This window comes from Setaria viridis, chromosome 2 (assembly GCF_005286985.2).
Source record: "Setaria viridis chromosome 2, Setaria_viridis_v4.0, whole genome shotgun sequence".
In the NCBI taxonomy this organism is placed as follows: Eukaryota; Viridiplantae; Streptophyta; class Magnoliopsida; order Poales; family Poaceae; genus Setaria; species Setaria viridis.
Window position 1 is genome coordinate 1,543,764 of NC_048264.2, and position 13,903 is coordinate 1,557,666.

The following is a 13,903-nucleotide window of genomic DNA, read 5'->3' on the forward strand; positions in this document are numbered from 1 at the left end:
AGCAAAAACCCTGCATAGGAAGAGGAGAGCCAGCCTGCTAATCAAACTTGATATCACAAAGGCTTTTGATACAGTTGCATGGCCATTTCTGTTGCAAGTTCTCCAAGCTATGGGCTTCGGCACCAATTGTTTCTACAGCAAGCACAAGGGTAATCCTCAATGGCTCACCTGGGAAACTCATTCATAATGCAAGGGGACTAAGACAAGGGGACCCTTTGAGTCCCATGTTGTTCATTTTGCTGATGGAGATCCTGCATAGATTGCTCAAGAAAGCTGCACAGTGTGGAGTTCTTGCCCCCCCGGCTGACCAAGCAATCCACCACCAATGTTCCTTGTACGCAGACGATGTGGTGCTCTTCTCATCTCCACAGGTGCAAGATTTGATAACCATTAAGGAGATACTCCGTTTCTTTGGAAATGCATCGGGCCTGAAAACAAACCTAAACAAGAGTCTCATTGCACCAATAGCATGCTCTGAACTTGGAAAGCACACCTAATGAATAAGGCAGGAAGGTTAACGACGGTCAAAGCGGTGATGAGTTCCATAGCACACAGTCTTATCTCCCTGAAAATCCCTGAATGGGTGTTACAGGAAATTGACAAAAGAAGAAAAGGTTTCTTGTGGGCGGGTAAAAACAAAGCAGCAGGAGGCCAATGTATGGTGGCTTGGCCAATTGCTTGCAAACCGTTTGAATTTGGGGGCCTAGGTGTGCCGGATTTACGCATTGTGTCGTTCGCACTCCGACTCAGGTGGATGTGGCTCAGAAGGACTGATATGGGCAGGCCCTGGAAATACCTGCATACAGAATTCGACAGGGACAGTAACCTGCTCAACATATTCCAGGCGTCCATCCAGGTTACTCTCGGAGATGGGAATCTTGCCCTGTTCTGGTTGGATCGGTGGCTGGGGGATTCTTCCCCATGTACACTTGCACCAGACCTTTGCAACAGGATCAAGCCGGGAATCAAAAGAACAAGGACGGTAGCAGCTGCTCTGAATGGCAAACGGTGGATAGGGGATATTGTCGGACGCACTACAGTACAAGAACTCACTCAATATGTCCATCTTTGGCACGCGATCTCTGGAGTGCAACTGACCGTTGGAGTTGAAGATCGCGTTTCGTGGAGATGGGAAAGCTCTGGTTTTTACTCCGCACGATCAGCCTATAAAGCATTCTTCCTCGGTTCAACCAAGTTCTCAGCGGCGAAGGAGTTGTGACGCGCCTGGGCTCCACTGAAAACCAAAATTCTTCATGTGGTTGGCTCTGAGGGAACGCTTATGGACCTCTGCCAGACGCAAGCATCATGGTCTGCAAGACAGGGATGATTGCGCCTTATGCGACCAACAATCAGAGACGGCGGGCGAAATGCAGCTACTCGCAGCAGGTTTGGCAAGCCATCAGCCAACTCCTCGAACTGCATAACATAGCGCCGGATCAGAACACTTCCTTGGTGGATTGGTGGCTGTCAAAGAGACACGGCCTGAACAGGATACAGAAGAAAGGAATGGACTCCACATTCATGCTTGTCTCATGGAGGATTTGGAAGGAAAAAAATGAGTGTTTCACAGAGGAGCCGAGAAAACACCATCTGAACTTGCAGTAACCATCTCTGCAGAAGCAGAAATGTGGTGTGCAGCCGGTGCTACTGGCCTTGCTGCCCTTGGCTGGCAGGCTCACACGATCCTTCTGTGATGTGTGTTGTTGATTAGCGTTGTTGATTAGTGTTGTTGCTCTCGGTTGTTAATTTTTTACCATGTAGCACCTCAATGCTTAGGAACCCGTGTGCGTGCGCCCGGTTAGCTCGCGTTGTAAAAAACTTATTTCCGCTTCTTCTTAATAGAAAGATACGCAGCTCTCCTGCGTGTTCTAGAAAAAAATCAATTATTTTAAAAAGGAAACCTGAACATTATCCATGGGAATTCAGTAAGTAATTCACTGTTAATTGGACATGTCAGATGGCCTCTCAGATATAGAATCTAAACAGTTCTGTTCCACCATGGGCCGTCTGCGCTCAATTCTCTGGTCATCCACCAGCGTCTGCTGAGGCCTTTCAGCCCACATCGCACCCCTTTCCGGGCCCATCAACTCATCCAGCCCATTCGAGTTCACGCGGCGGAGGCAGAGCTGTGTCACTCTCGGTCTCGGTGTCCTCCTCCCCAGCCGCTTTCCGCCGCCGGGCTTCCGACCGCGCCGCAAATGGATCCGGCGGCGGCGCTGGCGGAGATGGACGAGCTCGTGGAGGAGGTCCTCCTCCGCTCCCCGCCGGACGACCCCGCGCACCTCGTCCGCGCCGCCCTCGTCTGCAAGCGCTGGTGCCGCATCCTCGCCGACGCCGGCTTCCGCCGCCGGTTCCGCAAGCTCCACCGGACGCCCCCCATGCTGGGCATCCTCCACCGCCACACCCACGCATCTTACGTGACAACCTTCACCGCCACATCCTCCTTCCGCCCGCGCAACGGCGACCTCCTACGTGACTGGTGCGCGCTCGACTCCCGCCACGGCCGCGTCCTCCTCGCCGGATTGCCCCTGCGGGACGACCCCTCGGAGAACAACCTGTCCGTGTGGGATCCCGTCACGGGCGAGCAGCTGGAACTGCCCGAGCAGCCGCAGCACCCCAACAGGGTGCCGTTCGGCTGGAATGCCACGGTGCTCTGCCCGGACGGTGCCTGCGACCACCTCGACTGCGGCCGCGGACCCTTCCTCGTCGTCGTTGTTGGCACCGACTTCGATGGGGGTTTTGTGTATGCCTACTCATCGGAGGCTGGCGCGTGGAGGGATCCGACCTATGCGGCTCATTACGGTGGCGACCCTTTAAATTTCTTTTTCTTTGATCCCTGTGCCTATGTGGAGAATGCGCTCTACTTCATGTTTCACAGGGACATGAAACCCGGAATCCTCGAGTACAATCTGGGAACACATGAAATTTCCCAGGATCTCCTACCACATTATCTGGATCGAGGTGTGCTCACAACTACAGAGAATGGTGGGTTGGGGTTTGCTGCAGTGGATTGGTCAAGACTCTATTTGTGGTCGAGGGAGGCTGGTCGCGATGGATATCCGATTTGGGCACAAAGCCGAACCATCGAGCTTAATACCATGTTCCCTGCTGATTGTCCCTTGCTCTCATCTTGTATGATTGGATCTGTGCATGGGCTTCATGTCTTTTTTGTGAGCACGGTTGATGGTATATTCAGTATCGATCTAAAGTCTGGCCGAATGAGGAAAGTATGCAAGGAAAGAGACATAGAAAATTTTGTTTCCTACATGAGCTTCTGCACTCCAGGTACAACTTTGCTTTAGTTTATGGTTTGACGGTTTTCAGTTTGCTTAAAAATGTGGAATATCTGTAGAACTGTGTTACTCTTACTCCTGCCTAGATGTTTTGTTATGGAGTCTTTGCAATTGGCTAGATATTCCGAGGTGTTTATCCATCTATTTTATACGTTATATATGGGTGACAGGTCTTCTCACAATTGATCTAAATTTAGGCTGACTGACATATAACAAGCAGGAGAGAGCACAAACTAAAAAGGGTCGTTACTCTACCCTCCGGATATCTGCTCTACCTATGTTTAGCGATGTACATTCCCTAGCCCTGATCTGCCAGTGTTATCCTGTCACTTATTGACATAGAAATATGGATGATGGTATCACTTATTGACAAATAGAGGTGTTTCTCTGTTGTTTGAGACTTGAGTCCAACTTCTCTTAAATATTTTGTGTACATCCTTAGCTTTGATCCGGCAATGCCAAATAATGACATGGAAATATTGGCTGAGTTGTTTATGTGGTGTTCGAATCCATCTTCATTGAAAGATTTTGTTTGACTGTAGCTGTTAACTGCTGGAGCTGTGTACAATACTCATATCATATGCTCATAGCTATAAAGTTAGAAGCTGGCTAGTTAGTGTGTGAAGCTTTCCTGTGAGATGGTAACATGAGCAGGATCTTGCTCTCTGGTATGGTGTTCCTGAAATTTAGCTTGCAATCAGAGCCGGAAAGAATGTAGTTCTTTTTGTCTAAGAGTACTTTTGCTCAGGAAAATGAGAACGTTAGATTATAACACTGCGATCTGTATTTCTTTATTTGCTTAAAATTGTGGAATATCTGTAGAACTGTTTTACTCGGCCTAATTGTATTGTTATGGAAATCCTTGCAACTGGCTAGATATTCCTGGGTGTTTATCCATCTATTATATATGTTATGGATGTATGATGGGGTCTTCACAGTTGATCTAAATTTAGGCTGGCTGACAGATGACGAGTAGTAGAGAACACACACAAGTAAGGGTCATTACTCTACTCTCCAGATATCTGACTCTGCCTATGTTTAGCGATGTATGTTCCATAGTCCTTATCGGCAAACATGGATGGTGATATCAGTGCTAAAGAGAGGTGTTTCTCTGCTGTTTGAGTCCATCTTCTCTTACAAGATTTTGTGCACATCCTTATATTTGATCTGCCAATGTCACATAACAACATAGAAATATGGATGACTACAATGCTAAACTGACTGAGTTATTTCTCTGGTGTTTGAATCCACTTTTTTGAATGATTTGTTTAAGTGAATGCCTTTCTTGAAGTAACCGGAACCATTCTTTTGTAGAAAATGGTTCTAAAATCGCTTTTCAGCATTCAGGTTTAGGTATTATGTAAAATGATACCCATGAAGATCGTGTGTTTCAATCTGGTAGCTGTTATTAAGTGGTGGAGTGTGGCTAATAAGTCAGTGCTGTTTGGTCAGTCATTAGTGGAAACCCGTGGAATTGATGGGTAACAAATATTCATTGTGAGAAGAACAGTTCCTCAATTAATTGGTGTACTTTTTTTTTTTGCTTTGTTTTGCAGCACTGGGAGAGATCTTTACGGTGGAGGGACCAAGTGCAGGTGTGTCAAGTGCATGAAGAACTCAGGTTTCTGGTGAAACATATTCTAAATCGAGGAGTTTCAAGTGGTGATCATAAAAGGCATATGTGAGGTTTGTGGCCCATCGTTTGTTTGTGTTTCTTCTGCTCATTACTTTACACTCCTTAAATCACTCTAAATGAAGGAGTTTCTAGTGGTGATCATAGAAGGCATATGTTAGGTTTGTGCTCCATTGTTTATTTGCTTAGCTGCTGCTCTTTACTTTACACTCCTTAAATCGGTGCTTATGCTTAACTATGTACATTGCTTACCTTCTGTGACGTAGAAATGTGGATGAACAAAGTGGGGGCGTTTCGCTGCTGTTTGAGTCCATCTCTTAAAAGATGTCTTCCACATCCTTGGCTCTGATCTGTGTCAATGTCACTTGATGACGTGAGGTGTTTCTATGGTGTTTGAATGCATGTTCTATGTGTAATTAGTGATGTTTTCTTAGACATTAAATGCAACTTCTCAGTTAGCTAATGTATTTTTTTTTCCCATTTTGCAGCACCAGGTGCGGCCTCTACAGGGGAGGGATCAAGTGCATGAAGAACACAAGTTTCTGGCAGAAGGTGTTCTTATAAAAACGAGGTGTCTAGTGGTGATCGTAGATGGCATATGTGGATTTTGTGGCGGAAGAACTATTTTGCGATTCTTGATTTCGCTGCGGGTATTGTTCTGGTAGCCTTCATGTTCTCTGGACCTTCCCTCATCATTTGTTAGCTGGTGTAAACCTTTACTTGTGCTTATCTGTCAGATGGTGACTCAAGAAGCACCCTACGCTCTTTTTGTGGCTTGGAATTTGGTGGATGAACTACTGAACGCTTTGTTTATCGAACCTGTATACCTGTGTCGTGGAAATTTTAGTTACCTTATGCATGTCGCATTTGCATTGTGAATGATGGAAGGAAAGTGTATGAAAGTTCAGTCTGCAGTTTTATGCAGTTTTCAGCATTTGGCAAATGAATTGAGCTTGTTCCGACGGGTTCATGCGTTTCATTCTCAACGGGCCACGATGGAGCGTCTGCGCTCAATTCTTTTTTTTTTTGTCACGCAACCAGCGTCCGGGCCGAGGCGTTTCGGCCCACATCGCACCTCTTTCTAGGCCCATCAAAACCTCATCCAGCCCAGCGCGGCGAGGATTTCGTCTCTCCCGGGAGGTCCGCCGCCACTTCACTTTCCCCAACCAAATCCTCGCTCCGCTCCGCCGGGGCTCCCACCGCGCCGCAAATGGATCCGGCGGCGGCGCTCTGGGCCATGGACGAGCTCGTGGAGCATATCCTCCTCCGCTGCCCGGCGGACGACCCCGCGCGCCTCGTCCGCGCCGCCCTCGTCTGCAAGCGCTGGTGCCGCATCCTCGCCGGCGCCGGCTTCCGCCGCCGGTTCCGTGAGCTCCACGGCTCGCCCCCGATGCTGGGCTTCCTCCACCGCTCGTTCCCGTTCCCACCTCACGACGGCGCCCAGTGCGGCTTCACGTCCACCACCTCCTTCCGCGCCACCAACGCCGACCTCGGCGGCCGCCACGCGCTCGACTCCCGCCACGGCCGCGTCCTCATCGGCCGCCTGCCGAAGGTGGGGGACCACTCGGACAGCCGCCTGTCCGTCTGGGACCCCATCACGGGCGAGCAGCTGGAGCTGCCCGAGCCGGTGCCGTGCCGCGGGAGGCCCCTGCTCAATTGGAACGCGGCGGTGCTCTGCGCCTCCAGCCAGGACGGCGCCTGCGACCACCTCGACTGCCACCGTGGGCACTTCCTCGTCGTCGTTGTGGGCACCAACATTTTGGTGCACTTTGCCATCGTCTACTCGTCCGAGGATGGGGCTTGGAGCAAGCCGACCTACGCTTTCCAGCCAGATGACACTATTGTCCATTTGGAGGAGTCGGAGCCCAGTGTCCTCGCCGGTAATGCACTCTACTTCATATCTGCGAATGAGACGGACTTGCGCAGCAGGATACTCAAGTACGATCTGGGCACATCGATGTTCGACACGATCCGCCTGCCGCCTAGCACCTCTCGCTATAGGAAGAGTGTTATGCTCACAGCTACAGAGAACGGTGGGTTGGGATGTGGCATAGTGGAGCATTCAAGACTCTGCTTGTGGTCGAGGGTGGCTGGTCGTCCTAACGAGCATTGGGTATGGGCGCAAACCAGAGTCATTGAGCTGGAGAAGATCATCCCTGATGATGACATCTTGATGTCATATCATCTTGCTGGCTATGCACATGGCCTTGATGTCCTTTTCATAATGAGGTTTGATGGGTTATTCAGTGTTGATCTAAAGTCTGGCCGAATGAAGAGGGTGTGCAGGCGCGAAGGCATCTACGGTGTCGTTCCCTACATGAGCTTCTGCACTCCAGGTACAACTTTGCTTAGTTCATGATTTGCCAGGCTCTATAACTTAACATGGAATCATGAAAGATGGTATATTTGTTTGCTCAAGAATGTAGACTATTTGGAGAACTGTGTGACTCTCACTCCTGCCTAAATATTTTCTTATGGGGTTCTTGCAACTGGCTACATATCCCTTTGTGTTTATCCATCTAGTATGTGTTATTGATGGATGCTTGGGTCTTTACAATTGATGGAAGTCTTTAGCATTGTGGTCTCACCTTAACTAGTTATGACAAGCAGCAGGAAAACAAAGGACCTTCCTCTCAGGGCTTTGTAGGATGCATCTTATTCTTTCTAAATTTAGGTTGGTTGACAGATGATAAGCAGGAGAGAACGCACACAAAAAGGGTCATTACTCTGCACTCTGGATATCTGCTCTGCCTATGTTTAGGGATGTACATTCCCTAGCCATGATCTGCCAGTGTCACTTAATGACATGGAAATATGGATGATGATACCAATGCTAAACGAAGAGAGGTGTTTCTCTGCCGTTTGAACTTTGAACCCATCTTTGCTTAAATATTTTGTGTACTTGCTTAGCTCTGATCTGCCAATATCACTTAACGACATAGAAATATGGATGGCAACATCAATGCTAAACTAATTATGTGATCTGTCTCTCCTGTGTTTGAGTCCATCTTCTTTGATTCTTGAATGACTTTGTTAAGTGTAGCTGTTAACTTGTTGAATTGTGGTTAATTAGTTAGTGCTGTTTGGTTAGTCATTGCTGCAACTTGTTGGTCCCTGTGGTTGATGAGTTTCCAATGTTCATTTATAGCAGAGCAGCTCCTCAATTAGCTGATGTATTTTTTATTTTGCAGCACTGAGAGTGATCTCTACGGGGGAGGGACCAAGTGCGGGAGTGTCAAGTGCATGAAGAACTCTGGTTTCTAGCGAAAGGTATTCTAAATAAAAAAAAGTGCCTAATGTTGATCATAGATGACATATTTGGTCTTTGTTGTGGACAGAAATATTTTATGATCCATCTTTTTGCTGCTGCTCTATTCATATTTTCATGTTCTTAGTAGTTTCTAGTCTCTCTCATATGCTCATGGATGTAAGGCTAGAAGCTGTCTGGTTGGTGTGTGAAGCTTCTTGGGTGCTTCTGTAAGGTGGTAACCTCAGCAGGATCTTCTCTGTTGTTCTTGAAATTTGGCTTGCAATCTGAGTTAGAATGATTGGTGCTTTGGCTCAGAAAACTGAGCATATTTGTGGTTTTTTATTTGCTTAAGAATGTGGCATATCTGTAGAACTGTGTTATTCTTCTTACTCCTGCCTAAATTTATTGTTATGGAGTTCTTGCAACTGGCAAGATATTCCTGGGAGTTTATCCATCTATTACATACATTATTATGGATGTATGGTTGGGTCTTCACAGTTGATCTATGCTAGAATAACACAAAATCTGCATAGGGAAAAAGAGATTAACATGCATGAGGTGAACGGAGGAATGTTCATGTAGCTAGAAAGATTAATGAAGCTCTCTCTTGTTACAGTTGAAGATTTAGCTGGGATGCAGGATCATGCTCAGTAGCAATTATACATAGATAGCTTTATATATAATATAACTAGATGTCTTGCAATTAATAGGAGCTACGATCTGGGGAGGCCAATGAGAGTCAATGGAAAATGAGGATAGAGCACGGAAATGAGATTTCATTGACAAAAGCAGTGGCAGAGGACCTTCTTTCTTCAGATTTCATACGAAATAGCTCATTTTACATTGTAAAACGACATGCTGAGCATGATTTTCTTAGCTTACCCTCCTCAGTAGTTTCCTATTGTCATCAAACTCCACCACGTAAGAGAAATGAGACTTTGACTATTCAACTATATGATAAGCAGTAAAGGAGGGCCTGACTTACTGGGCTAAATAAGTTCAGATAAATTTCAGTAAATGACATACTGAAGCTGATTTTTATTGAGACATGTGAGTTACTGCTAATTAACTACGAGATGAAGGAAATGAAAGTCGCGGTAAGAACCCAAAAGCTTATGGAAGAGGAAAGGTGGCAAGTACACTCATACTTGTTCCTAATTAACAGTCCAAGTGGCATTTGGAATTGGCAACGATGACAAATATCACCCCAAGCATTTATGCTTCTTTTCCATCTCAAAGAAATCCCTTCAAATATTGTTGCATCTGGGCTCACTTGTACTAATTTGCTGCATGGATTCTGTGGTTGCTACAGATATACAACAAGGAAACTCAGATATTCCCATTTGGTAATAAAAAAAACTTGACAGCAACTCAATAAACAAAACTGATCAAAACAATAATGGGATGCAGCTGAATATTGAGGAAAGTGAAGGATCAACAAAATGTAACTATGTTGGTGTCTGCAGGTGATGTATTTCCATGCAGTCGCCTTCAGCGGTGTCGGTTCGATGTCCTGACATCCCTTTGAATATTTGACAAACTGAAGAGTTTTTTTATTCAGACTTGACAGCTACTGTTGGTTGACTAATAGATGAATGAAATGACACTTGCGACAAATACCCAAAAAGTCATGGCAAAGGATAAGTGGAAAATATGCACATACTACTGTGCATAATTTATGATACAAGTACTCCATCCGATCACAAATATAAGTAGTTTTAGGTTTGTCCTAAATAAATCATTTTTAAGTTTGCCCATCAACAGCTAAAAAACTGCAACATAAGATTGATGCTACTAGATTCATATATCTTGAAAACCAATTTCACAATATAATCTTTTTTATTTTTAAAATAGTATATCTTCATAGAAATTGTTAGTCAAAAGTTTTAAATTGTAGACCGTGTCCATGTCCTAAACTGTTTATATTTATGATTGGAGCGAGAAGAGTTGCATTTTGAGTTGGCAACCATGACAAATATCACCTAGCATTCTCACACGCTTTTTTCTATCACAAAGAAATCCCTTCATTTATTTGTTCATCTAGTCTCGCTTGTACTCCCTCCGTTCTTAAATATACGACATTGTTGACTTTTTCATTTGTCTTTTCTACAAATATTTTTGGAAATAGATAAGCCTACAAGTTAAATCTAAAGTATATTTGACAATAGACATAATGATACATATTTTACTTTAGTTAACTAACTCGTTCAATAGATATTGGTGGTCAAAGTTGGAGTAAAAAGTCAACGGCGTCATATATTTAAAAACGGAGGGAGTACTAATTCTATGCTTGAACTTTGGATTCAGAGGCTGCTATAGAAAACATTTCAACTGAAAATTTCCGGCTTTGGTAATGAATCAACCTGACAGGGACTCAATAAGAGTTGAACTGTGTGGGAACGGAAAGAAATCAACCAACCACATGGAGACATGATGCCATCCGGCAACGATGGATTTCCACGCTCTCTCCCGCCGGCGGCGGCGGCGGCAAGATGTGCCTTGACGTCAACCTCTACAGTGGAGTCGCCGCCGCCGTCCGGCATGGTCTGACTACAAGATCCGCAAGGGAGATGGAGGATCGGTGATCGACCTCCGCAGTGAAGTCGCAGCCTTCGGCCCGCCGCATGCTCTCCTGGGCGCGGTGAAGGTGTGTCTTCAACTGCGGGGAAGCCGCAGCGGCGATGGCGGTGCGATACTTGACAATAGAACATGTACAGTAGAAATTTTTTGGCACACACACGATAACTACAATCTTACAAATATTACACAAACCTATATATACTTATCATGGTCCATCACAAAAAGATAATGGTTTGATAGAATTAGGAGGATGCGATGTCGTCTCACTGCCACGTGGCGCAAGGCCGCCACTGACTGACGACATTAATTTCTACACATCTGTTGGTAGCATCATCTTCAGAAAACTTCATGCATATACAGAGCCAGTATCTAGGCCAAGTTGTGAGTGGCCATGAGTGAGCCTTGCAGCTTGTCGGATCCACGCACAACCCACAACTTCAGCAGGTCACCAGATATCTGCTTCCATCGCTCCATGTCTTGCTGTAGAGTTGCGCTTTTGTCCTGCTGAGCACGTCTTGCGGCTTCACTCTTAACCATCGCAGCCGATTGGATTCGTATGCTTGCCTTCTCCAAACAAATGTGAGCAGTGCCATGCCTAGACTTCAAAGACAATTGGTACAACTCCGATTCAGAATTCTGATGAAGGTAATCTGCGGCCTTTGGCAATAACTTCTCACCCAAGTCCTGCAGGTGTGCGTTGGCGTGTATGATTCCTTGTTCCTCTCCATCAATGACCTCCAAAGCGTAGCTATCGGCTGCAGGGTCTATGTCGTCTGAAGATTCATGGGGCATGACCAAAACTCCTATCTTCAGAGTAGGGATATCTGAATTATGAGAAATACTTCTACTTCCTCCATTTACAGAAGTTGAACTTGTATTGTTTGTGCCCTGATCAGATAGCGGGACATGCCACTTCAGAAGCACGTTGATAACCTCTTCTGGAAATATACTTGACAACAGCCATGATGATGATGATGCCGTTGTGTTGCTGGAGCTAGAAGAAGAGATCCGATGATGACCATGCTCATTGCAACAGAGTGGATTTGGACGGTGCCATTTTGTCAGAGTGTTGTGGACATTGGCCCAAAACTCGCTTTCCCCGTAAGGAGAGTCCCAGGTAAAATCTTGGATAGGCAGTTGAATGAGCCCTCTCCTGATACCTTCAGCTGCAAACTTGAAGTGGGGTGCGACTGGCTGCACGCACTTGATTATGACGTCAAATATGTCAGTGCTTTCAGAGAGACGCAGCATGCATGCTAAGTAGAAACCCTTTGTAGGCTCCTTGAAGTCTTGGCAAGCGAAACCTACCATTGCCTCTACGCCACGCTCTGCAGAGCTTACGGGTCGTATGCTTAGGTAGAAAAGCTTGTCTTCCTGAAATGCTTGGTACCTTAAAGACTTCCCTGTAAAAAGGTGTCTGATGATAGGGTTGATGAAGAAGGTGTACCTCATTGGCGTTCCACCACACTCGACAGTCTTCAGAAATTCATTTGCACCATTTGCGTACCTCTCGAATCTTCGGACACTAGCAGAGCTCCTGCTTGACTCATCATTAAATCCAATGAAAGACGATATCAACGACTTGGTAGCATGGGCAATCCGTTTGGGGAATGAGGACTGGCTCACCCGCAGCCTCGCCTCTTCGTCTTCTAGGGCACGCTGCTTGCATTTTACCAGAGTGTCGTCACATTCCTGAGCAGCGCGCTTAAGTTTGCTCCGCCACCGTAGCAGTGGCACCTCGGTGATTTGCCATCGGTCAGATACTTGGAGCACAGCCTCCATCTTGATGTGTGCCATCTCCAACCTTTCTATGTTTTCTTTTTCCTTAGACTTCTCTTCGTCCTTGCCAGTAATACTTGACATGATTCTATTCACTGTCTCCCCAACAATGGCAGAACTCACCATCTCTGCCATGACTGATCAATAATTTAAGCTACAGAAACTCTGCAAAGGCAAGAACTGAGTTAACATGCATGAGCTAAAAGGGGGGGGGGGGGGGGGGGGGGGGAATTGAATGTATGTGTAGCTAGAAGTATTAGTGAAGTACTCTCTCGTTGTTGTTGCCGACACCACCCAGAGGTGTAGATTTACTTGGTGTGCAGGATCATGCTCATTAGCAATGGTAAAGATATAATCATTATATAAGTAGATGTCTTGCAATCACAATCGGGAGGCTTGATGTGTGAAAACTGACGAGGAGGTAGATGAGAGTCAATGGGAAGTGAGGACAGCACGGAAGTTAGATGGGTTTCATTGACAAAAGTAGTGGCGGAGGCCCCTCTTTTCTTAAGTTTTTTGAAGAAATAGCTTATTTTACATTAAAAATTGTCAAACAGAGCATAAATTTTCTTAGATTTACAAATATATATTTGTCGTCAAGCGCCGACACAAAAGTGAAATTTGACTTTACTAGTGTATCCCATAAGAAGTACTAATAAACAAGGACCTGACTTATTGGGCTCAGTTCAGCTCCCTTTGACTATTTGCCATTCTAGATAGGAATTTTCTTTTTCTCATGGACTGTATGAAGAGAGAGAAATTTTAAAAAAAAATTAGCACAAGGAATCTACAACCAGCATGATGTTGCACAAAGTTAAAGACGAGGTTGCGATGTGGACTACGGCCGGAGCAAAACATCTTTCCATTTTAATTCCCCGCCGTTAATTCTTTCCGCGCTAAGGGCCTTATACGTTTGGTGCTTTGTATTGAACTTTCGCACTGCTTGGTGCTTTGTATTTGTCCAGTCTAGATCCTTTTCTTTTTAATATAATCGGCAGCTCTCCTGGTTCGTTTCGAAAAAATAAATATGAAATTTTTTTATTGAGACTTGAGAGCTACTGCAGCTGAACATCAGATTCAGATGAACAAAATGAGAGTTGCCAAAAATACGGAAAACCATAATTGTGCATAGTAAACGATCCATACAGCATTTGGAGATGGTAATTAACGGTGACAGATCATCCCGTGCATTTGTGATCTTCCCAAGTCAAAGAAATCCCTTCAATTATTGTTGCGTCTAATCTCGATCTCTTGTACTAATTTGCTGTATGCATTCTGTGATTGCTACAGATAGACAGATAGACACACATCACACATCATTACAAACGGTCATATTCTGAAGGCAGCTGCTCCTGAAATTTCCCTTTC

The 13,903-nt window shown here is 45.5% G+C and overlaps 2 protein-coding genes across 6 annotated transcripts; both read left to right on the forward strand.

Moving 5' to 3' along the window:
• Window positions 1-2,171: 2,171 nt before the first annotated feature.
• Window positions 2,172-5,692, forward strand: LOC117842261 (uncharacterized). Of its 4 annotated transcripts, XM_072291745.1 has the most exons (5): window positions 2,172-3,285; window positions 4,850-4,979; window positions 5,193-5,299; window positions 5,415-5,576; window positions 5,664-5,692. In XM_072291745.1, exons 1-2 carry the CDS (start codon window positions 2,199-2,201, stop codon window positions 4,903-4,905), a joined length of 1,143 nt encoding a protein of 380 aa, XP_072147846.1. In that variant the 5' UTR covers window positions 2,172-2,198; the 3' UTR covers window positions 4,906-4,979; window positions 5,193-5,299; window positions 5,415-5,576; window positions 5,664-5,692. The 4 variants fall into 4 exon arrangements, with proteins under 4 accessions (XP_072147846.1, XP_034578538.1, XP_034578539.1 ...); XM_034722647.2 differs by having other exon boundaries at window positions 5,193-5,304; window positions 5,415-5,692; XM_034722648.2 differs by having other exon boundaries at window positions 5,415-5,692.
• Window positions 5,693-6,072: 380 nt separating this feature from the next.
• Window positions 6,073-9,194, forward strand: LOC117842260 (uncharacterized). Of its 2 annotated transcripts, XM_034722646.2 has the most exons (3): window positions 6,073-7,262; window positions 8,118-8,196; window positions 8,887-9,194. In XM_034722646.2, the coding sequence occupies exons 1-2, from the start codon at window positions 6,137-6,139 to the stop codon at window positions 8,171-8,173; spliced, it is 1,182 nt and encodes a 393-aa protein (XP_034578537.1). In that variant the 5' UTR covers window positions 6,073-6,136; the 3' UTR covers window positions 8,174-8,196; window positions 8,887-9,194. The 2 variants fall into 2 exon arrangements, with proteins under 2 accessions (XP_034578537.1, XP_072148119.1); XM_072292018.1 differs by lacking the exon at window positions 8,887-9,194 and having other exon boundaries at window positions 6,074-7,262; window positions 8,118-8,504.
• Window positions 9,195-13,903: the final 4,709 nt, after the last annotated feature.